Source organism: Parasteatoda tepidariorum, chromosome 4 (assembly GCF_043381705.1).
Source record: "Parasteatoda tepidariorum isolate YZ-2023 chromosome 4, CAS_Ptep_4.0, whole genome shotgun sequence".
In the NCBI taxonomy this organism is placed as follows: Eukaryota; Metazoa; Arthropoda; class Arachnida; order Araneae; family Theridiidae; genus Parasteatoda; species Parasteatoda tepidariorum.
In genome coordinates this window covers 85,874,837-85,900,697 of record NC_092207.1, presented here as the reverse complement: position 1 = coordinate 85,900,697, position 25,861 = coordinate 85,874,837, and the positions used below count along the sequence as shown (strand labels likewise).

The 25,861-nt window shown below is 29.6% G+C and overlaps 1 protein-coding gene and 1 long non-coding RNA gene across 2 annotated transcripts in view; one reads left to right on the top strand and one right to left on the bottom strand.

The window, feature by feature from the left end:
• The window catches only part of LOC107440100 (long-chain-fatty-acid--CoA ligase 5), a gene marked incomplete in the record, with an annotated part of 25,913 nt that extends 5,566 nt beyond the window's left edge, over nt 1-20,347 (top strand). The window contains 15 exon segments of the mRNA XM_043042387.2: nt 935-996; nt 1,077-1,178; nt 1,263-1,362; nt 4,066-4,238; nt 5,974-6,006; nt 6,901-7,023; nt 8,533-8,613; nt 9,516-9,650; nt 10,782-10,864; nt 11,642-11,747; nt 13,650-13,766; nt 15,818-15,961; nt 16,935-17,036; nt 18,322-18,393; nt 20,009-20,347. Coding sequence (XP_042898321.2) covers nt 935-996; nt 1,077-1,178; nt 1,263-1,362; nt 4,066-4,238; nt 5,974-6,006; nt 6,901-7,023; nt 8,533-8,613; nt 9,516-9,650; nt 10,782-10,864; nt 11,642-11,747; nt 13,650-13,766; nt 15,818-15,961; nt 16,935-17,036; nt 18,322-18,393; nt 20,009-20,146 — 1,571 coding nt within the window.
• Nucleotides 20,348-24,543: 4,196 nt separating this feature from the next.
• Nucleotides 24,544-25,752, bottom strand: LOC122269416 (uncharacterized). Its single transcript, XR_006225172.2, has 2 exons — nt 25,612-25,752; nt 24,544-24,972 (listed from the first exon to the last, which is right to left on the bottom strand). It is a non-coding gene; the product is annotated as an uncharacterized lncRNA (long non-coding RNA).
• Nucleotides 25,753-25,861: the final 109 nt, after the last annotated feature.

Sequence of the window (25,861 nt, the reverse complement as noted above, 5' to 3'; positions counted from 1 at the left end):
TCGAACAATTTTTTACATATAAACTTCTTTCTTTGTGCAAATTAAACTTAAGACTACATACTTTAGTGCTGTATGTATAGAAAAAATTATTTTTTTAGTATTAAAATGAAGTTTAATCGAAACATTCAACCAATTTTTCTTAATTTCATGACTACTGTATTCAACATATTTTCAAAACTATTGTTTGCCATGTTACCAGCTGCATAAATACTTGAAACTTTGAAAATAATCATTTTTTAATATAACAATTAATGTCCGATGGCCCATTGACTTGAAAAAATATTCTATACATAAGAAATTGACAGTGGGCGGGGGTACCCGATTCTCCCCTATAACTCTAAATTAAGCGAATACATAATCCAATGAAATATTACTTTAGAAATATGGATTCTAGATTAAATGAATATAAAAATAAAGGGTAATGCTCTTTTATGGATATATTAACTGTAGATTAAATAAATTCATTATCAAATAAACTTTTATTTTATCTAAGAATTCTAGATTAAACACATACATTATCTAAAAAATATATTGATATATTTTTTTTAGATTAAAAAAATACATTATCAAATAAAATGTCTTTGATATTTGGATATAATAACACCAGATTAAGAGAAACATTTTTATCAAAAGAAATATTTTTTTCCTTCCATTAAATAATCTTTATTATCGAATTTAATTATGCAAGGGATATACCTAAACAAATTGCGAGATCTCAATTTACATGAATAGTTGTCTTTTGTTTTGTGAAATAAAATTTTATTTGTTTGTCTGAAACCACACATTACTCACTTTTTAAATTAAGCAGGAATGTAATAAAAGTTCATTTGTTATATAAGGAAATCATTCTACTTCAGCGTATATTTATTTTAAAAATAAATTAGGTGAAATTTTTATAAACAAAGAATACAGAAGCTTTTAAATTTTTGTTTAGATAATGGCCAATGTGTTGGTTGGAGAAAAAATTCTGAATATTTTTGGCTTACATACCAAGAAGTAAGTTATAAATATATCTTAGAAATGCACTCCATTTCTTTCTTTCTTTCTTTATTTGTTGTTTTCTTAATACCATTTAGTTTATGAAACGAGCAAAGCATTTTGGTGCCGGATTGGAAAAAATAGGAATAAATCTTGGACAATCCACTCGGATTGGCATTCATGCAACAAACTCAGTACAAGTAAGTAATTTTCATCTTATTAATAAATATTAAGTATTAATTACTTTTATTTAATAATTTAATGCCTATTTTTTTAATTATTAGTGGTTGATAGCTCAATACGGCTGTTTTTATTATTCATCTTCTGCTGTTCCTCTGTATGACACCATTGGTCCTGAAGCCAGAACTTTTATGATTAATAATGGTAATATACAGTAGTTTTTATGATTTATATTTAACTTTGTTTTTAATAATAAATTTTTTCGACAAAACTGTTTTAATTTAGCTCATTCAATTTTTTGGTATCAAAGCTCATGAAAATTGACAATAAATGGAACAGAAAATACATAAATTCATATTCATCTTTTACACCGAAGAGCCATTACATTATGACCACCCTCCATCTATAATGGGCTCGGCAAGGAACAATGTTTTAATGGGGCACATTAGGACCCATAAACCTCATAGAGCAATCCCTGACGTCTGTAAGCTACTTGAACATAGTTGCAGACCAGGTTCACCCATTCATGGCAACAGTTTTTCCTGCGGGGGATGGTGTTTACCAACAGGATAATGCACCATGTCTTATGGGTCGAATCGTCGAGGAACATTCCAGTGACTTTCAAGTCACTGGAATGTTCCTCGCCCCTCGACACCTTGGCCCCCAAATTCACCTGACCTTAATCCAATAGAGCATTTGTGGTCCTACTTGGAAAACCAAATTCGTGCTGCCATGCTACCCCCTCGTAATGTGAGGGAATTGCAGTGCCAGTTGGTGAGTGCTTGGTACCAGACACTTAGGTCCGCCCCTTTGAAAGATTTATAAATTCTCCCTATCTTAGAATTAGGGATGTAATGAATGTAATGAATGTTAGGGATGTAACGACCACATGTTCGTATTATTTGGAAAATTATTCTTCTACTAAGTTTTTTTTTTTGGTTTATATTCTGTTAATAGATTTAATGAAGAATGATCGAAATTAATTATTATACATTATAAGAAATAGTTTTTACACATATTTGTTAAGCTCTAAAATTTTTTAATTTATCTTCTGAAAGACATTTGGAAAAACGAAATTTGAAGAATTGATACTAGATTACTTTAAACTGAACCATGAGTTTTGTAATGCTTATTTTCTTTTTTTAATTATATTTAGGTGAGTCAATTTCATCGTTTTTCCAACACCTTAGATTTTAAAAATTTAGATCTTTTTTCTCTTGTGCGGGGAGATAGATAACTAGTAACATAAAAAAATTACGATTCTCGACATTAAAGTTATATTTCAGAACTAAGGCGGGGGGGGGGGGNGGGGGGGGGGGGATTTTTGTTTCTCCTTTGACTTTTTTTATTAACTTTTCTTTCTAACAACATTTTTATTATGATGGCATTTTTAAAGAGCGTTTCGATTGAACGTTATTCCTTTATGGTGACTTTTTTTTAAAACTACATAACGTGAAAATGCTTAATGACGATTTTAGCGTTAAATTTTTTGTTTACAAATTAAGAACGATTTTTGTTCTGGTTTCTATCTTGCTTTTTCTTTTTCAAAAAACATATGTTTTTACAAACGTTTTTTTTATGATGCAGCATTAAAGATGTTTTCTATTAGTCTTTAATCTTTACTTTTTCTTAAAAATACAGCAATTGGAAAGCTGAAATGCTTAGCCTTAAAATTTTCTTTCAGAAATTAAGATCAATTTTAATTTTTTCTGTTTTGTTTTTGTATCTTCATTTTTATAGCCGTTTTTATAATAGCGCTGCAATTTTAAAAGCGTTTCTGATGGACATTTAATATTTTATGAATAATTTTTCCGGAAAATATTATTTCCAGCTTTGAAGTTTCATTTTAAGAATTAAAAGGACATTTCTTTTTCAAATTTGCAACTTAGTTTTTTTAAATCTAATCTTTAAATCTAATTATCTTTATTATCTTAAACATTTTTATTATTTTTTTCCTCCCTTTATCTCATACCAATAAAACAGTTAAGTTTTGATTATTTTTCAAAAAAGATTATACTTATTGCGATATAAAAAATAATTTTTATTAATATTTTTTTCTAATTTGCTATTATGCCTACTTTTTCGGCCGAAAATTCGGTATTCTGTTATTCGGCAGGTATTCGACATTCTGCTATTATATTCGGTATTCTGCTAATATATTATACTACTTAAAAAGGTCGAAATTTTGAAATTTGATACTACAACGATAAGATAGAAAATTCACTTGGATTAACTGCGAAATGGTCACAAAAAAGATTATTAAAAGTCGAAATTCACGCATCATAACTTTGTCGTATTAAAAATTTTCCCATTTTCAAAAATTCTTAACAATAACCACCGATAAAAGCGATAGTAAGACTACTATGATTTAGATTTAGCGCGTCAGAAACTTAAATACGCAATTTAAAATTTCCGATTTCTTTTTTATTTTCAAAAACAATTGGAACAGTTTTATTATTATTATGTTGCACTTGTGCACCCCTATTGTGCACCCTTATATAGTGTCTTATTTCTGAATCCTGCACCCTCAAACATCGAGCACCCTCCCCCCAAAACCGTGGGAGTTACTAGGGTGTTATTTACCCCACTGACTACCTAGATAGCAAATCTAAATACGAAAGAAGAGTTCAGTTTTGCAGTCAAGAGATCCGTGCCTATTTTTCACATTTTTGAAGAAAATTTTAAAAATATTCGTTGGTGACAAATGGAACAAATAATTACAGTAAAAACTTTTGGAATGTACTCTTTACGTTATAAATTGCTGTAGGTACAGCAATTTATAAAATGAATAGTATAAAATTTGTTAGCTAATTTTTGTACAATTGTATAGAAAATATCAATTTAGTGTTTGCGTATATTTTAACACTAAGGAAACACAGCTAAGGCAAAAGTTATCTGTTGTTTTAGCTGAAATATCAGTAGTTGTATGTGACCACGAGAAAACAGTCAAGGCGTTGTTGGAAAAAAGTGATGCAACTCCTGATTTGAAGCACATTGTATATATGAAGGATATTAGCGACGAGTTAAAGGCAATGGGGAAAAAAAGAGAAATTGCTTTGCATCTATTTTCAGAAGTTGAAGTAAGTGAAACAGTTTTCTTTCTATCAATTGAGTTACTAAAAATTAGAGATGTTATTTGAGTATTTTAGCTGATTCCTTTTAATTAGAATTTTAAACAGTGTGTTCTGCAATTACCATCTAAAATATATTCTTTAGAATTTTTAGGAAATCATAGTGAAACAAAATACCAGGTAAAAAAAAAGTCATATTTAATTGGAGGGGAAAACATAAAATGTTTTTGGGGAAGGTGTGCTTAAAAACATTAAAACCTGGTTAAAAGCCAGAGAAAACGATGAAGATTAGAAATAACTTCAAGTTTAATTCCGCAGTCAAGCGGTTTTGATGTTTTATTCTCACCTTCCCAAAGCAGTTAATTAGAATTTTAAGACGTTTTTGCTTCCTCCTTGACTTTTTACGTGTCCATTTTTTTAAATTTCATTTTAAGTCAGGATTTTAAAAATATATATTAAAGACGAAGAGTAACGGAACTCTCTGTATTCATGGCATTATTTTACTCCAAACATAACTACTAAATTTATTATTTGGTTATTTGAATCTCGCAGAAATTTCTGTGCCTGTTTGCCTTTCAGTTTTGTTCCACTGTGGTTATGAAATCGCCAAATGTTGAATAAAATTGGGTTTTAGCGAAAGTATTGGTCAATGATGTATTTCAGTTGATAGAAGAATATTTAGTTAACTTGATCCTCAAAATAACATCAGAATGAATTTTTCTAAACAAATCAGTATTTTTTATTTGATTACTGTAATTTTCAATAAATGCGCCAAATAACCAATTAGAATTAAGAATAATATAAGCCTGAAACAAGCTACAGTTAAATAGCTTTCTATGGAAAAAAGCTAATCATAAAAAGAAATTTAAGATTTTTGCTTTTGCCGAAGCCTTTCGAAAGTCGTCGAATACTTTTAATATTTGCCTAATTTGCTGGCTTTTAATTTGAAATCCTTAGCGCAGGCCCTAATTATGTACTATACAATTATGTACTGTACAATACCTAATTATGTATATATATGAGCCTTGATGTCTCAGGGGATAGAGCGCTCACCTTTTAATGCGATGAGTCGGGTTCAAACTTCAGCTATAACTGATTGATACGAATTCCACTTCCAGCTTGCACTGACCATAGTGATGACGTAATGATGTAAAATATGGCGGATCATGGGATACAGTCCCCCTGCCGTCAGGCTAACCGTGGGAGGCTTTGGAGGTTTTCCTCTCCATGCAACGCAAGTGCAGGTTAGCTCCCTCAAAAAGTCCTCCACGATGGTAAATTTCTCCCAATAGTTGACCCAGAAGTTCCTTTGTCTTTTGGATTGGGTTCAAAATTACAAAGCTACGGAATTGGATATTGGTAGTCGTAAACCCAAAATTGGGTCGGCTATTCAACGACGGTTATGAAATGAAATATATTTGTATATTTTATATATGCGAGTGTGTGTAGGCAAGAACAAAAAACCTGTTTGATTACCTGTTAAAAGTTAATATTCGAGAAACCACGAAGCTCCGTCTGTCAGTTAAACTGATTCTGATATTTTAACCGCATTTTTTTTCAATAGTGCTTTGAAGAAACGTTAACATTCATTTGAATGAATAAAACATTTTTTACTTCATTTTTTCAAGGATTCTTAACAAAATATTAAAACCTTGTTGTTGCCAAGCCATACTTTCAATTAGTGAGTTTGTCTTTATACACAAATAAAAAAATGAAATATTACAATAATCACTTTCTGTTACAGGAATTAGGAAAAAGCTGTCCTCTCCCCATAAGGGTGAGTAAAATTTCAATTGTTCATGTAAAAAATGATATTCTCCCAATATGTAATCTGCCTGTCCAATTGACGTTTTATTTAAATTGAGTTTTTATTTTATTTTATAGTTTTGCTCTTTTAGTGGCCTCTGCCCGATATGCATTTGCCCAGTATACCCTATACCCTGTATAAACATTGATGATTTTGTAATGTAAAGTGCCACTGAGTATATACTTACCGGTAATACCCTATACCAGTCACTGAATCACAGTTTAGTCACTGAGGATTGTTATTATTTATAGAACTTAAACAATAGAGTTCTTACCTGCCCTTTCATTGGTGCTTGATTTACGGTTCCTTTTTCTTTCTTATTTTTATTTATTTATTTGTTTTTTCTTTCTTATTTTTATTTATTTATTTGTTTTTTATTTTTTTTTATTTAGCTGCCATAGCACAAAATATACCCTGTCCTTTTTTAGATATGTTTTCATAATCTCTGTTTTTATGATAAGTTAAATAAAATTTGTTTACATAGCGCAAGATACGTGAGAAACAAACTATGTTAATCTTATTTTATCATAATTTAAAAGCATCATAAAGGTTCAGAAATATTACTCACTTTTTTTAGTTAGTGTAGATTATGGTATCATTTTATTTATTAACGAATAATTTACATAAAATCTATGGTGAATATCCCAAACACGATATGTCCACCATTTAGACAAAGTACTTTTCAAATCTTCATGCTGCTAACAGAGAGTATAAAATACAGATTGATTTAAGATACCATATGATAGAAATATATAGTATATGTATAATAGATATTTAAATGTTGAAATTAAAATAAGTAAGTTTTTGTCTGTGAATGTTTAAACTGAACTAGTTTATTGAATTAAAATAATAATGAATTTATAGCCTGCAAGACCTGAAGATGTCGCATTAGTGTGCTATACGAGTGGAACAACTGGCGATCCCAAAGGTGTTATTTTGACACAAGCAAATATTATAGCTGGAATTAGTGGCTTATTTGATATCATGGTAATTTTATCCAATTTATTCATTTTATTACATCTTTTGAATTCTATTTGCTATCCTGAAATTCGCACAATGCTTAATTTTAGCATATTAAATTCGAGAAAATTAACTTAAAGTTTTGCAAAGTTCTGATGCAATTTGACTATTTTTATATCAGCTCCTTTAGGACAATTGACTTTTGGGTATAAGACAAAAAAAACATGTAAAAGGAAACATATTTTTATGGGGGATTTTCAATAAATCTTTTTCATTGAATCTTTATAATAAATCTTTTTTAAAGTACAAAATGAAATTTCAGGAAAACTTCTGATCGTTTTGAGCTTTCTTTCAAAAAGTACAAAAACAACTTAGAAAATAGCATGAAAATTCTTTAAGTTTTTAAGATATTTTAATCAAATTTTATTCATTAGTTGCCAAATACGATTCGCTGCAAAATTAAGAAAAGCATTTTTTAATTTAGCAGTATAAAAGAACTACATTAAAGTCTTTTAAATTGCGCATTTTTCAACGAAATTTTTTTAATTTTAAATAAATCATTTTGTAATCAATTTCAAATAGCTCCAAGAATATTGTTTGATTCCATAGAATCTTTATAAAGTTATAACGAAAAACGTTAGACAAAAAAATTGCTTTTTTATAAAAATGTCCATAATTCCATAAATATTTGTTCTAGGTGGGTGTACAAATTTTTCTGCAGTTATTAAAAGTTACTCTTAAAGTAATTTATATAAGTTGCAAGCTCATAGCTTGATTTTCTATCATAGGGTGTTCATAAATAATTGTTTTCTTTCGTATTTTATTGTCGGTCTCCCAAACCTCTGAAAGCTTTAAATCCAATTGCCAAGTATGAAAAAATGCGTGAACTAAACAATTATAAAATAGTTAGCTTTGACTTAGTATTAAAGATCAAAAAGTATAACATATTGCATTTTTCTGATTATGTAGATTCGCTAATATTATACATTTTACCGGCAAAATCGGAAATCCGATATTATAAAAAATGTCACTTAATTCTTGACTTAAATTTTTACGTCATTCTCCCTTTTTAAAATTATGTAGTTTTTACTTTAAACCCCTTAATGGTCACATAATTTTGAAAAAAACAGTTATAAATGTGTCCATTTGTTTTATTCAAGGAATTTATATAAAACTAAGTGCGTGTATAATATATGTATTTATATTTAATTCTTGTATAAATGTTTAGCTTACATGTTTGATGAGGAGGACATCTTATTTAATATGAACTATCTTTAAATACAATTCAAATAGTTTGGTGCTGACATCTGGTTTATAGATAGAGAAATAAATAGGACTCCTTGCATAAGAAATAGATTGTTTTAATCTTTTTGGCTCGTTACTTTTGAATACTCTAGAACGGAAATATCACGGGCATGAGAAATAAAGGGCAAAAACTTTACTTCGTCATTTTAAAGGGGAGGGGAGAGAAGGAAAGGTTTTAATCTTCATTATATACTTGAATTTATTGCTGAAATAAATTTCTTTTTATCTTAGGGTGAAGACCTTTTACCGAAAACAGATGATGTTTCCATATCTTATTTACCTCTTGCACATGTGTATGAACAATTAGTTCAGGTAAGTCTTCGAATACGATGTCTGTCCATATTTTTAAAGTGTTCCAATTTTTTCAGTGTTGAAGTAAGTGGAAGATCATATACTTGGCATTTAAAAAAAATCTGAGATTTCTTGGGGAAAGATATATTAGTCTTACATAACTATACAGCATTCATTTAATTTGCCAGTTCTTTAAATTTTGGAGATCTGAGTGGATAAAAGTATGACAATCTTAGAATTAATCAGTACATTTGTCTAAAACAAATCTAGATTGTCTTAAAATCAATCTATTACGCATTTTATCTGCCTTTAGAGTTTTGATAAATATCTTTGTTTTTGTGTATACTGTATCACTCAAATCGGTTTACAGTAGTTTAAACTGTAATAAGTTTAAATCTTAAAATAGTCTAAAAACAGACAAATGTGTAGTTTTGTATTGCTAGCTCAAAACTAAAAATCACTTAATTTTATTACTTTACGTTTTGAAAAAAAAAATCTGTAGGAGTTCTGAAATTAGTCAAGCTCTACTTTTTCTAATCTAATAAAGCGCTACCTTTATTTTCATACTTTTCTGAAAGGTATGGTTTCATTGTATGACAACATATCATCTAAACTTTCGGAACTAAAAAAACACAAAAAAGATGCAAATAAAAAATTTAACCTAAAATCCAAGAAGACGAGGAGGCCTTTTAATTTCTTTTATTGATGGCTAAACTTTAATTCACTTGTTAAAAATTGGGCGACGAATATTTGCCACTGCCAACTTCAATTTCAGCAAGAAATAATCTGATAACTTCTGCATCAAGCTTAATCCATTTAGTTTTTAAATAAAGTCCGAGAATTAATTTGTAAATCCTCTTGAATAATAATTGTAATTAATGTAATAAGGAACAATTAATTAAAATAATTTATTATTTTAACAGATGTTTTTGTTCATGGGTGGAGGCAGCGTTGGCTTTTACAGTGGTGATGTTTCTTTGCTAACAGAAGATATGAAAATCTTAAAACCAACAATATTCGCTGCTGTACCCAGAGTACTGTGCAAGATATACGACAAGGTAAGTAAACTTTAAATTAATAAAGAAATTTTATATTTGAGGTGAAATTTATAGTACTTATTTTAGACAGACTTAATAAATGTTAATCTGCGAAGAGCAATATATCTGGTATTTATTCATTAATAAACTAGTTAATATTTGTGATTATTTTCTGCTTCATTTTATTCATTAAAAAGTGTTCTATCCGATTATTATTATGAAATTATTTAGTTTTAATTACAAAAACTGTAAGTAATCCTAAAGCTTTTTAAAAGTTTAAAGTTCGTTTCGTTAAAAGAAAGGTATTCGAGTTAGTAAAGATTTTAGTGGATAATTATAATACTTTTACATCGTTAGGAATAATTTTGATATAATGGGTATAGTTTTAGGTTTCAAACAAAATAATTTTCATCAGTCTATATTTCTAATAAAATCGTTCTTTATTTGCACATTTAAAAGGTTTAGCTTAGCATTTTCTATATAGAGAACATGAATATTGCAAATAGAAATTTCTTTGATAAAACCTCAAAATGTAATTGACACACTTCACAAGGGATAATAGGCAGACATATGCATTTAGAGTCGTTATAGGCAGACATACGCTTTTATAGTAAACTGAGCTGTTCGCTGGAAAGAATTGAAAGGTTAAAAGCGAATAGTTCATATCAACAAAGTATTCTATATTTTATTTAAACTATGCTAAGCATAATTAGTGTTTTGTTACAAATTTTTCTATTGCATGTAATTTAATTAAATTTAAAAAAATTTATATCAATCCCTTATTATTGACGAATATTTCGTTAACGCTTCAATCAGGAATTAGTTTTAGAAATTTTGATAATTGATTTAAATTCTTAAGATTTTACTTATGTTAGTTCACTTTCCAAATGGGTTTAAACGAGCATAGCTTGCAAAGCAAACCTTATAAGGTTGCATAACAATCTTTGAGTGTTGCGGAACATAAGCAAACGCAGGGCGGAGTTTTAAAAACAAGTTTTTAAAACCGCACAAGTTTTTTTTAAATTAATCTTTGAATATTAAAGAGATCTCTCGAATGATAGATAGAATATCGAATTCAAAACCTACCTCTGGAGATATTTCTACTTTGAAAACTTATGGCATTTTACTAAATCTTTCATTTCATGGTTTTAGGTGGAATCTCAAATTAAAAAGTTGAAGGAAAAAGCTATGACAAATGGTACTACAGACCCTGATTCAACAAATAATAATAACAGGTAATGACTAAGTTTTGGTAAGTTAAGGTAATGAACGCCAATGATGCTTAATTAATTTTGGTAATAAATAATTATTTAAATGAAAAGAAAAATTCTATGTACTATAAAGCAAAAATTAATAGAGAAATAGTATTAAATTGCTTAGGAAAAACGTAAAAATATTTTTAATTGGATATAATATGAAAAAAGCACAACTACTTCCACTTACTAGGAATAACATTTACCTTTTAGTTTAATTAATAAACTGAGTTTTAAATATGCTTACTAAATTCATAAACTTCGGTAAAACAACAATATAAATTATTTCCAAAGGAACTAGACTAATACAATTCCAACCTGGCGAGTAGCGACTTATAACAAGACACTTCGTTTGATGCTTTTACTTGNTCAGTACCCCCGCCCCCCAGAATAGATGGCAGCACTTCTCATTCATGAGTTCACTTTCATAATTTTGGTCTGAAAGGGGAGAGAATCTTTTCCAGATCTCTGTACTCATGGTATTGCTCAGCGACCTATCATAGAACTTTCGATTCCACATATTTTACGAATTTACTTGATGGTCTTAATGGAGTGAAAGTACGAACACCACCACCCCTTAACTGGAATCGGATTTTTCTAACCAATGGATTACCCATGGCCAATTTTAAATAATAATTTATTCTACGAATAGAATAAATGAACATGAAATGATTGAACATTGTTTTAATGAAAAATTATAATCTTCAAATGAATATGAGAAATTTCCCCATCAATTTAGGCAATATATATTTAATTTTAAACGAGTATATTTTCAGGATGTGTTGGAGCTCCTTTGCTGTGCAATATGATCAAACTTGTAGACGTGCCTGAACTGGGATATTTCAAAAAGAACAATATTGGAGAGGTAATAGTTTTTAGATTTTTTGACATCAAAAATAATATTTTTTTCAAAAACGAAAATTAAATCTATTACTTATGTGAAACATTTTTATGTGCATGTACAATGCTTATTACCTAAAATTTCCCAAGTTATATACCAGTGTATTTTATATAAATCAAATATATACAGTGGGTAAAAAAAGTTTCCGTACGGTCACTAAATTTACGAATAAATGAGCATAATTTGTAAAGTATTGCATTTTTTCTTTAAATACTGTCTATATGTGTTTAGTATAAGTCTATAGAAAGAGATTTTTATAAATTTTCATTTTTACAAAACGAGAAAAGCATATTGTTTGCAATATCTAAGGTAAATTGAAAATTGCAGTGCAGAAAAAGTTTCCGTACGCGTTAAGCAAATTCTTTCTGACGTGTTTAAAACAGGCCCGCAGTAAATTTTTGACGTTAGAAAGTTAATCGTTAAAGTTGATCGTCTCAAAATGGAAGTTCCCAGAGCTATTCGGGAATTAGTGATTATATTGCGAAAAGATGGATTATCGATGAAAAAGATTAGTGAAATGACAAAAAAATCGAAGTCTACTGTGCAATATATCGTTGAAAGATATCGTAAACTTCATTCACTTGAAGATAGAGATCGATCCGGGAGTCCGTCCAAAGTGCACCACGGTTGGCAGCTGATTTAATGGTTCGTTACAACATTAAAGTTTCAACTCAAACTGTGAGAAATGTTATTAAAAAAAGTGGTTATCATGGACGTGCGGCCCGAAAGAAACCCTATATAAGTTTGTGCAACAGGAAAAAGCGCCTCGAGTTTGCAAAGAAGCATGTAAGCAAGCTATTATGTTTTTGGGAATCCATTCTTTTTTATGATGAATCAAAATTTAACATTCATGCGTCAGATGACCGAGTTATGGTGTGGAGAAAACAAAAAACAAATGCTAACTAAGAATATATGCGGAACTGTGAAGCATGGTGGTGGCGGTGTTGTGGTGTGGGGGTGTATGAGTGCTTCAGGAGTAGGAAATTTGCAATTCATCGAGGGAACTATGGATCGATTTGGATATTATTAAACAAAATGTGTTATCCAGCGCAGAGAAACTATCTCTTGGAACTGGATTTACTACCTCTAAGATTTGCCAAGAGTGGTGCCTTTACCATCTTAAACAACAACTTCATAACCCTCCCCAGTCACCCGATTTAAACCCCATCGAACATTTGTGGGAAGAAATTGACCGACAACTTAAAAAATATGACATAAAAAACAAAGTTGAACTCAAAAGTGCCATTAGCAGCATTTGGTGTAATATTTCTCCAGAAACAACAAAACAACTTGTAGGGGTAATGCCAAAACGTCTAAGAGAGGTGATAAAAGCCAAAGGAGGGCCCACTGATCATTAAATGAATTTTTTTATAAAAGTATTTTGCATTTTTGGAAACATTTTCGTGTGCTAGGGCACCGTACGGAGACTTTTTTGTTCCATGTTTACGGCATTTTTTGAGTTTTTAAGATTTATTATTTAATTTTGTCAGTATTATCATCCTTTTAATATGAATAAATATTAAATAATATTAGTTTTAACACATTTTTAAGTTTTCATTCTTATCATTATGAGTTTTGTGTAACAAATTAAACTTTGATTTGCATTCGTATCCGCGTACGGAGACTTTTTTTACCCACTGTACATCAGAAATCCAGAAGAAGGTAATTATTGTCAATAAAATATGAACCATAATGTTTAGTCACGAGATCAGTTACTCGTTTGAACTCCTTTAGATGTTATTTTTAAAATTAGTGTTTTTTCTTGTTTTCATTTGTGAAATTAAAAACTTTTACAATAATTACTGTCATGAATATTTATAACACAATCTATCAAAATCTGTAGAATTCTGAAATTTTTATTATCAGGTATGTTTAAAAGGTCCAAATGTGTTTAAAGGTTACTTAAAGAATCCACAGAAAACATCTGAAGCTATAGACGAAGACGGCTGGTTGCATACTGGCGATGTCGGTACATGGTTACCGGTAATGTATGACTTATTTACGAATCAATGCACACAATACTTTTTAAATCCCAAATATGAAGGAAATTTCGAAACTGCTAAGCTTTTTTAATTTAAATTTCAGTCATTTACTTTACAACTATGTAAATCTACCTGTAAGTAGGTATCTGTAAGTAGGTAACTTGAAGAAGAAAAAAATATATTTCATTTTGATATAATCTTCTCTATTATTTTATTCCAAGTATAACAAATGACTAAAAAAATTATGAATATTTACCTTTTTTTATCTTTGTGCAATGGGAGGAAATGTGGAAATTAATTGTGGATTAAAATTGTCTCTTAGCACACTTAACTTTGATTGAGCCAAGACCATCCAGTATCAATTCTCTTAAGTGATCTTCTTCTACAAGGATTTTTTCACTAAGATTTCAATTCTTTTACAAAGGCTTCAATTCTTTTACAAAGGTTTCAATTCTTTCATAAAGGTTTCAATTATTTTACAAAGGTTTCAATTATTTTACAAAGGTTTCAATTCTTTTATAAAAGTTTCAGTTCTTTTATAAAGGTTTCAATTCTTTTACAAAGGTTTTAATTCTTTTACAAAGGTCTTCTTTCACTCTATATTTTTTACTCAAGTCATGAAGAACATAAACAAAGTAATTAAACATCGAAATTACCAGGAACACAAAGCAAAATTATATCATTATATAAAATACATAAACAAATAATAAATCTAAGTTAAGTAATAGACGTAGACTAGAAAGAATTGTATTTTTAACAAATTTGATGTGTGATACTGAGCTGTGTGTAATTAACACGTTAATTAACATTTCAAACTTATGTTGAGAAACGTAACTTTAACTCACTATTTTGCTTATAAACGATCAGCTAACGCAGACGTCATAGGTCACATGTGTGGGTATTCGTGATCTTCTTCTTCTTGAAGTGCAAGTACCCACTTGGGATACAAATATAGCACAAGAAAACAATATCTTTATGACTGTTATTAAAGTTATGCTGATGACAACCGAAAAATACGGAAATTAATGTCAGAAAACTGGATCCTACCATGCGATTTTCTGGCAAAAAATAAATGTACTGGTTACGATGAAAAACTACAACACCATCGTTCGATATTTATAGATGCTTAGATATATTTTATGGGATGTATATTCAATCATATTAAGAAAAATGCAACGTATTTAAATGATTTAAAAGTTTCATGGCGGAAGTTTTGCATTTTGGAAGTTTTTGCTAAATGAAATAAATATATTTTGTTATTGGGAACTAAGAATATTTTAATTTTTTTTTGCAGTTTAACAATGTTTATATGCTGTATATAAAGTATTTTTTATAAAAATATTAAAAAAAACTTACACAATTCGGTTTTTACTCTGAAAATCTGTATTTATTATTAGAACGCAAATCACTATTATTTAATTGTAATCAACTAATATATATAAGATATATTTTCACGAGTCTGTGTTCAGTTCACTAATTAATAATGTTCAAATAACGAAAAACTAACACAGAACGTCCCGGAAATTTAAAATAATATTTAATATTTGATCATCAAACAAAACTTTGTAATCAATCTTTCATAGTTTTTCGTAAGTTAGTATTGATTTCAAGAACCCATTATTATATACTATAACGGAAAAAGAATTTTTTACCTTTACGACTTGAGATATCCTATTGAATTTTAAAAATTATTGATTGTTTGTTTCATTAAAGGCTCATTTTAAAAATAAGATCTTCGTATTCTGTTCTCTAACCAAATCGCCATCAAAACGAAGTACGTCTGATCTTATAATCAAGTGCGAAATCACTACGACCGAAGAGTTCTCTAACCGTAAACTTGACCGTGAGCATTTTTCGGAAGAGGGAAAACTTTTAGCTCCTTTTCTAAAAGACAGTGCATTGTTAAATCTGTTAAGTGCTTTTCCATCCGGTATTTTGATCAAGAAGAAAAGGAAAGCTACACTTAATAACAGAAAATGTAATCACGTTTTAAGTTCATAAGACTTTAAAATGTTTTTAAACTGAAAATCTATATTTTACTTTGTCTTTTAGAATGGTACTCTTAAAATAGTGGACCGAAAAAAGCATATATTTAAACTGGCACAAGGAGAGTACATCATGCCAGAAAAAATAGAAACTATTTATTCAGCTAGCCCATATATCTCACAAATACTAGCTCATGGAGACAGTTTACAGGTAAAGACTTATATTGTACTTAAATACTGTACGTAGGATGCCTTTAAAAAATATTTTTGGAATCCTTGTCAAAAATAAAGTTAAAAAAGCATACACATTGGTGGTTGCAAGTGAAAAGATATTTAAGAAAGAAATAAGCAAAAAAAATTTAATTAAAAAATGACGAATAATTACCACTATTGAGGAAAGCAAAAACATCAGAAGCCGTTTGATTTGCCTGAAGAAAAAGAGAGAGGTTGAATGGTGATTATTGGAAATACCACACTCCATCAAGTCTTTTAGCTGGTTTTAAGGTTTTTCCACCCTAATTATTTGGCAAAATTTTATTTGGTCCTCTCTCAAATGTTAGTTAGCGACCCTAAATGAGTATACGTTTTTTTGTTTTACTTTCATCTTGAGAGTAATTTTAAAAATAACATACTATTAAAGGCGGTCATTATGGAACACCATATATTTACTAGTATCTTCAGACGTAATAAATGTACAGCATTTTTCAATAAAAAAATTCCAATAATATTCGTGAATTCAGTTGTTTATTATACCACGCTCTGCATATTTCTATTTAAAATATCAACTAATACAATTATTGTCGCACCAGTGCAACAAAATACTCATATATTCACTAGCATTCATTAATTTCGATAAATGTTCTGTTTTTCCCCTTAATTGAAGCATACGAACAGTTTTAATCCTATGTAACATACACGCAGTTGTTATTTGTAATGTTGTTTCAGTATTGAAAAAAGTAAAAATATCTTTTCGTTACGTTATCCCATACTATGAAACTTTTAAAGAAAAGTGTATTGTATTTAATCCCTGTTATACCGTGCCTGATGCACATTTAACAAAATGTACGTGAGATCAAAATGTCGTTTGGCCAATCCAAGTTATTTCGAAATCGTTTCTTTAAGGCACCTTTATTTTTTAGAGAAACTTTTTTAAATTAATTCCTACACATATTTTTATTTTTCAGAACTATCTTGTAGCAGTTATAATTCCTGAAAAGCATGAAATTTTGACATGGTGTAGAGAAAATTCTATAGATGGAACTTGGACTGAAATCTGTAAAAATAAAGTACGTTCAATTTTTAATACTATGGAGCCGCTTGAATATTACGTTGGCATCTAGTGGGAGAGAGGTTTTGAGTTTTGTTGATTTTTTTAATAAATGGGGGGGGGTATGAGCAATGCTTACGAAAGAGATTAAAATCCTATTATATTCAAAATTTTCTTAAAAGCAAAATAAAAAAAATTAACAAAAAAAATTTTACGTTTAAAAATTTCAAATTTGGAATAAAAGTTGAATTAGAGGATAGAAAATTTTCAAAAAAATGTTTTAAAGAGTTACAGAGTTCAAGAGTTTTGAACACAAAAGGAAAAAGAAAGAGATTTCTCAAGAATATTCTACTCAAAATTTCATAGAATAAATTGCAACCAAAATTCTGCTTTCTACTAAGTTATGTCTTTAATTTGAGTTTAGTCCTAAAATTAGGTTTTTACATTAAAAATCAAAGTTCAAGAAAAAACTAGAAGATGTGTGATTTGCTTATTTTTGCTGACAAGAGATGAGAGGGTGTCCAAAATCGCCAAAAATATGTTCGCATAATATTTGAACAGCCCCTATGACAAAAAAAAGTCATTTTTTAGTCAAAATGAAATTCCTCAATGACGCAAAAACTAGAATTTAGCAATAAGAATACTTATAAAGACCAAAATAAGTTTTCTCGGTAATAAATATTTATTGTAAAATAAAAAGTAATAGTTCATTTATTATTTAAGACTTACTTATACTGGAATAGATTTAAATTAGAAAACAGCGAAGACATTTTTCTTTCAACTTTTTAATTCCATAACTCAACTAAATTGCACCATTCATTGATAATTTTTATGCCACAACTCTCAGTCCCTTATCCTAGTTTAAAGACCTTAATCAACAATTGGGGTATCGATTTTAGACCACTTTTATCACTTATTTTCGAGCTTTTCTTTTGGATAAGTAATTTTACCGGTGACTACCACTTAATATTCTCGAATCAAACGTGCGATCTCTCTCTTTTCTATCTCTCTCTCTTGTGAAATTTCTTACAAGCCTATGCGTAGTGGGATTCATGTATAATTTACCTTCCTTCAAGTAAAAGGTTGAAAAAAATGTTTTTATTGCCATTTTTTTTATAAAAAAATAAATAAATAAATTAGAAAAAAAAAAAACTTTTCCCTATAAGCAGAGCAGTAATTTGCATCATGGAGTTTGTAAGAAATAGGAATTGTCTCAAATGTATCATTTTAAACTAAATGTTGTGTCCTTCTAAAATTGTTCCTTTGTTAAAAACTAAATATTTATTTGTTATTTCCATTTTTAGATTGTAAAAGAGCATATTCTGGACAACATGAAACAAGTTGCCAAAGCAGGCGGACTTTTATCTTTTCAACAGGTATTACATTAAAGTTCAAAACTAAGAGAATTTTAAGATTTGATCGACAATCACGGAATATAGTTTAAAAAAATGGGTTAATAGAGGCCATAAATCCCTTTTACAGATAACATACTGGTCTTATAACGTGATTTAGTACTGAATGTATGACAATTTAAAAGTTCTTGTGGCTACTGTTCCATTTCCTCATTCAAAGTTATTTTCTGGCTCTATGTTTTAGACGAGATATTTGGAGTTCCAACTGCCCTCAACAGAGCGTTCTATAGGGTAAAGGTCTTGATAGTTGGTTAAGCAATCCATACGGCGGATATTTTCGCTTCCCAGAATGTCGTCGATCAGATGAGCTCTATGAGACCACTCAGGATCAATTTCCAACTTTGTAGTAATTATAAGGCTCCAAGATTTTATTCTTTTGTACATAGAGCTCATATGATTGACGGTTTTCTGAAAATTGTAAGTATTTACTGGATATGCCAAATCAGTTGGATCGGCTGGATATGTCTTCAAACCTTAATCCTGTATAGAGTTTCTGTAACGTATCGGTGCTTTACGATGGGATGCTGCCAACTTGAGAAGAAAACCGCTGATACACAGTCACCTAATCTATAACCTCAGCGCCATCTGGTTATCTATTACCAAAATGGTATGTTAACATTACAGCAGTTAGGCTTGTTTGGGCTAACATAAACAAATGCCAAACAGCCAATCATAATTGATACCAGCGATGACATCATTTGCAAGTTGAAAGTCACTATTCCCTACGAAAACCCTCTTTATCTGCAGAACAACAAATAGAAACAGTTGCTGTGCCATTTTAAATTCTAAACTGCTTTATTTCTATCATATTGTAAGACTTTCATATCTGAAGAAAGTTGCAATATTCTCTATTAACACATTTATTTACTTTGATTCTGTCACCACTGTTTCAAACCTTTTTGACTTTTTGGTTAGTGTTGCCAGAATCAGACACATTAATTACAACTGTTGAATAGTTGTTTTATATAAATTATGTCAACTTATTTTCCTATCAAATTTCATTAAAATTAGCTTAGTAGTTCTGGAGATAACAGAAAAATCTATAAATTCTCTTAATTTTGAACAATAATGAACGTTCAAAATTACAAGTTACAACGGAGTAAATGAAGTGATTCTCTGATACTGATTCAAAAAATTTTAATATGGAGAAAAATTCTTGGATCAATCTGTTTCAACTTTTATTTTTAATTTTGATCCAAATTAATCGAATATTTTATTTATTTAGATTGCACAATAAAAAATGTGTAACTTTAGCTGTTGGAAAAGTATTTATATTTCTTACAACTGAACCAATTGCAGACCATTTCTAGAAAAGGAATCTATTAAAATTAATTATTAAGTTACAAAAAAAATTTATTAGTCTGTCAAACAAGTATAAAATTATCTATCTATCAAGCATCTGAAAGTATAAATAAAATTCCGAAAAATAATATCTAAACAAAACCCTTTTAAGAAGAAAACAGTTTTCACTTGTTACCCCTTTTAAAGCAGTAAAGAATTTTTTAACCAATTTATGACTTTTTCTAACGTTAATTTGTAGAAAAGTGTTATTTGTTACGCATGTGCTCATTTTTTTCAGGTAAAAGATATATATATACATCCAGAATTGTTGACAGTGGAAGATGGTCATCTTACTCCAACTCAAAAAACAAAAAGAGACATTGTACGAAAATTCTTTATGAAAGAAATTGATACCATGTATAATATTAAGAATTAGATTTTAAAAAAATCATTTTTTTCGTAGGTAGTTTTAAAGAAAAAAGTACGAGGATGTTTCAATTGTCATGTGCATTTAGTTAAGACTGTTTTTGCATTATTTTTTCATTTTAATTTATTGTTTACTAGTTCATAGCTATACTCAAAAAATTATCTATGTTTTTTATCAATAAAAATAAAACGGTTATACATTATTAGATCACTTTTTTGTTTTCTTTGAATAAACAATCATTATTTTTAGTCTCCACAAGCCTAAACATAAAAAAAGTTTATGAAAACATGAACATCGATTTCAAAGTCATCTGGAGAAAACTCTCCGTATTGGTGGATTTTTTTTTTAAAGTTGAAATATTTTTTAAGTACTTAAAATTACAATTAGTTCCTTATAGAATCCAGTCATCAGCTTTTTCGCTAAGTATTTCGAAGCTCTTTCGCCAGGATAGCAACAGCTCGAGTACCTAAACTCTAATCAAAGATACAACTTTAAAGTAAAGTTCAAGGATTGTAATGTGCAAATCTAATATTAAAATGAATTCAATTTAGCCCCACAGTCTGTTGGGATCGTCTGATGGGATATATATGTCCCGAAAGGGTTAAGCAGATTACTCAGGTCCACAACAAAAATATCTAAGATTTCCTGAAGATCGTAATAACTATTTCATCTCTATAGGAGAACAAAAAATTGTTAACGGAACAACGTTTTAAGATGTCGAAGCCATTAGGAAAACCCCAAGATGAATTGGTGACTTGTCACCCAACCATGGCCAGACACCGAGCCCTATTTTAAGGCTCTATCTTTTAACGGTCTTGGTAGGAATCTTACGAATTTTTAACCCTGGTCATATGAAATGGACAACGCCTGAGCAGGCATTTCTCTCTGTCTCCAAACTTCTAAATCACAATTAACGAGAGGACTTTCAACCACGACAAATTTAACGTGCAAATTGCTGTTGTTAAGTACCGATTTTTTTTATTTTTTTTATAACCGTCGTAGAACAGTCGGCCCAATTTTAAGTTTACGGCTACTAATGTTCAGCTCTGCAGTCTTGTAATTTGGAACCAAATTCAGAAGACAATGGAACTTATTGACCAAGTATTGAGAGAAATTTGCCTTTGTGGAGGACTTTTTTCAAGAACTAACCCGCATTTACGTTACATGGAGAGGAAAACCATGAAAATCTCCTGACGGCAAGAGATTTCTAACCCATGATTCGTATATCAATGAGGATAGTTTGCGTCAGTGCGGTATTCGTATCGACCAGCCATCGCTGGGATTCGAACCCTGTTCACTTGATAGTCNATTGTGCCCCGGGCGCGAGTTAAGCTCGCTACGGCACTGCGCTGGGATTCGAACCCTGTTCACCCCATTGGAAGGTGAACGCTCGATCCCCTGAACCACCACGGCTTATGCCGATTGTTTTGTTTTCCACCTGGATCAAAATCATTACTCCAAGCTCTGCAACCAGAGTTGTGAGCGACGCCTTATTCAATTGCCCAGCGGAGAGCTGGTTTCTTTCATCAAGTCCATAGGTTACTTAAGAATCTTTAAATCACCATAACATATTGAGGAGTAATTAACACTAGATTGCCTAAGGAAGTCATTTTGACTGCTTTTAATTTCAATTAGAAAAACAATGATGTAAATAATGACACAATTTCTTAGAATTTTTTTTATTGTTAATATTTACTAATAACTTGTTATATAACTGTAAATAATATAAAAAAATATTAAAAATTAATTTTAGACAAATTTCTTTGCACATTATTTATTCTTTTACAATCCAGTCATTTTGACTGCTTTTGGGCAATATAGGTATATGCAAAGTTTCAGGGCAATATAGGTATATGCTAAGTTTCAGTCTTTCTAGTGTTAAACCAGCCCTGAAAATTAATTGCCGTACCTTGTATATAGCTTAAAACATGAATTACAATACTTGAGGACAATCCACTCAAGACGTCATTACGTCGCTTTCCAATTTTTTTCTCTTTTCTTCTGACTCAATAAACCCCAGGGTTCTCAAACAATTTATCCTTGATTGGTTCAAAATTACAAGGCTACAGAGTTGAACATTTGTAGTCGTAAATCCTAAAATTGGGTCGGCTGTTCAACGACGGATATAAAATGAAATAAAATAAGTCCTGAGAGCCATGGTGGCTCAGGTGACAGAGAACTTGTCTCCCAGTGAAGTAACCCGGGTTCGAATTCTAGCGATGGCTCGTCAATGCAAATTCTAAACACGACTCTGACAAATCTCAGTGCCGACATAAAATATCCTCAGAGGTAAAAAGAAATTATAGGTTAGAGCAGGGGTTGCCAAACTTTTTTGATCATCGACCCCCACATAATTTTTCGAAATCTCCATCGACCCCCACAGGAGTGATTGTGAGCCCAAGTCAAAATTCCGGAAAATTTCCCGAGCTTAAAAAAAAAAAAAATTCAATTGAAAAATTTGAAAAAAATTTAAACTAGGTTTTTCTAGGAGAAGTAATTAAAATTTACAAATTTGTCTTACTTTCTTGAGTTTATGATTATAACTATTTACTGATAAAAAATGTATCTGGCTCTCCCTTACNGCAGTTTAAAATCGTCGCTCAATTTTTGAAGATTACCTACCTGTATATATTTCCAAGTTTTCTTTTATTTCTAATTGTCACATATCTGAAAAATGCTGATAATCCTTCGACCATTCGACCCCCTGGCTCAGATCGACCCCTGCTTATGTTAAATAGACCCCTGGGGGTCTATATAGACCACTTTGGCGACCTCTGGGTTAGAGGACCCTGCCATTAGGTTAACCATGAGAGGTTTTCCACTTCATATAACGCAAATGCGGGTTACTTCCATTAAAAAGTCCTCCATCAAAGCAAAATTTCTTACAATACTTGATCCAGGAGTTCCCATGTCTTCTAGAATGAGTTTAAAATTACAAGGCCACGGAGTTCAACATTGGTAGCTGTAAACTAAAAAATTAGGTCATATGCTCAATGATGGTTATAAAAATTTTAAAAATAAAAAATAATAATAATTAATAGAATATCATGAGAATTTCATGTCCAATTAATGTATTTAAGTAACCTTAGCATAATTTAATACACTTCTCTAAAAGTATCAGGAATAACTTTTGGAAGTCATTTAATAAAATGCTCTTCAATTCCAATGTTTCTTATGTCTTAAACACCCTTAAGCCTCGTCTTCAAAAAAAATCTGCAAAGAGAAACATTGTGTGTGAACCATCACCACTCATGACAACCTTCGAAATATAATAAAAAATTACAAAAGGAGTAAGGTGTAAGTAAAACCATATCCTTAAAAGTTCTGAAACAAAAACATCCAAGTAGAGAAGAACATTACAGCAGATGGAGGTTACTTCAAAACAAATTAAACGGGTATATAATTATATATCATTTTCAAGAATTATTAAGTCAGACCGTGAAATTAAAAGCCGTATCTTGTACATAAAGATTAAAAACAGATACTATGATATGGTAATGTAGCATCGTAAATAAAAATTATTAAGGGTATTTAGTTGATCTATGAAGAAAAATTTAGGTTCTTGATAAACATCCTTGAATCATCCACACTGACTAGCTATCCTGGCACTGATATTAATGCTTTCTATAAATATTTAAACAGCTACTTTTAATTGTGTTTCTTGTAATTCTTTTTAGTTACATGGTCTTTTATCTTAACAACTTTTTAACAATTTATAAATCTCTAAATAAATTCTGAAAAATATTTTTTTTTTTAAATTATATAAGAAATCAACATATGTTCAAAAATAATTTTATACAAAAATGTTTGAAAATAAAAATTCTTCTAAATTTAAAATAAAGATAATAATGCTGATAATAATACTGGTACACTGATAATAATGCTTTCTATAAATATTTAAACAGCTATTTGTAATTGAGTTTCTTGTAATTCTTTTTAGTTACATGGTCTTTTATCTTAGCAACTTTTTAACAATTTATAAATCTCTAAATAAATTCTGACAAATATTTTTTTTTTTAAAAAAATTACGTAAGAAATCAACATATCTTCAAAAATAATTTTATACAAAAATGCTTGAAAATAAAAATTCTTCTAAATTTAAAATAAATATTTTATATCAGTACTTTTCCATTTGGCTGGCGCAGGCTATTAAATCGCCAAGGCAAACTTACTGAATACAAGTAAATTCAACTTTTTATTTTTAAGTGACAATTTTCTTTTGAAAAAATATACATAAATAGGTAGATAAAGTATCCAAAATTACTTATTCCAGTGAAATAGAAAATTACCTTTACATCATACACAATTTAATCTTATTTTTAAAAAAATTTCAAAACAAAAATTTTTTACAAAAACAAATTACCAATATCTGGCGAAGTGTGTGCTACAAAAATAATAAAATTGACTATTCGACAAACAAAATTTAATTTTACTGAAATAAAACATAATGGTACAAAAACATTGCAGGTTAATATGTTGCCACAAATGTTCTATAAAAAGTATAAATCAAAACCTCTTTGGCAAAATTTAATCAAATAAATAATACATTATCTAATAAACAATGCAAAAGAATCACATCAGTATGAATTAACAACACCTATGGTAATTATTTGTATTTACTCTATCCTTTAAATTCTGTATCTTCTGTTTTAGCCATTTGTTCTTTGGCTTTTTGCTCTGCCTCTTGCTGCATGCTTTCCAATCGTTGAATAGTAACAGATTTCAATGGTATTAGTTTAGGTTTACTTAGGACAAAAGAATGAAACTCTTGTTGGAAAAGCAAACCTGTAGAAGGCAATATCTCTTTTAAATTATCTTTGTCAGTCATCATTTACCTGTAGAATAAGAAAGAGGAATAAATTATAAAAACTGAAAGCAAATCACTCTAAAACTACGATCTACGTTTTCAAAATGAATAATGAAAAAAATTTCAATGTACACTAATCCAAAGAGAAACAATTCATTGTTACAATAATTATTTTAAGAAGCACTGCTAAAATTTTCAATGCAACTTGTTTTAGAAATTAGTTTATTTCGAAGAAGTTATTTATTCATTTAAGTTCTTTAAAAGTTACTTATCATAAACTAAAGCTAGTGTGTGAGAGTAAGATTTCTGTATCCGTACCTAACGCTAAAATGGTCGCCAACTGTTGGCGACAACCGGATAAATTAGCTTAACTGAGAAACTTGGAGCTCGTAATTTTCTTAAGTTTGAGAAATTTAATAACGTATGACTTTTCCCAGTTTAAAGAAATTAATTACTTACAACATCAGCATCCCAATCTACCTAATAATATTTCACTTTAATTATTCTCATTAAACAAAAATTTCATCATTCCAACATTATTCAACATCAAGTATTCAGTTTAGAGCTTTCTGTTTGAATATAATGTAATTTTGATAAAATAAAAGACACATTCACCTAGTTATGCATGTTTAATACAAAGTCACATAATAGCAAGTTAAAAAGAAACCTTTAACAGAACTGCATACAGGCGACCTTTATTTCATCGATATTAAGAAACTGAGATGAATACTCAATAGTTTAATCAATTAAGTTTCAACTTTATTACTTAAGCATTTTAACCAATTTTAACATCACGGATTTCGATATTGTTTGTTTAGGTTAGACCGTTGCCATGAGCAACAGATAACTTAACTTCATTTCACTTCTAGTTAGTTATAAAATCACTTTCTTTTCTACTTTGTAAGCTATAAACTAAT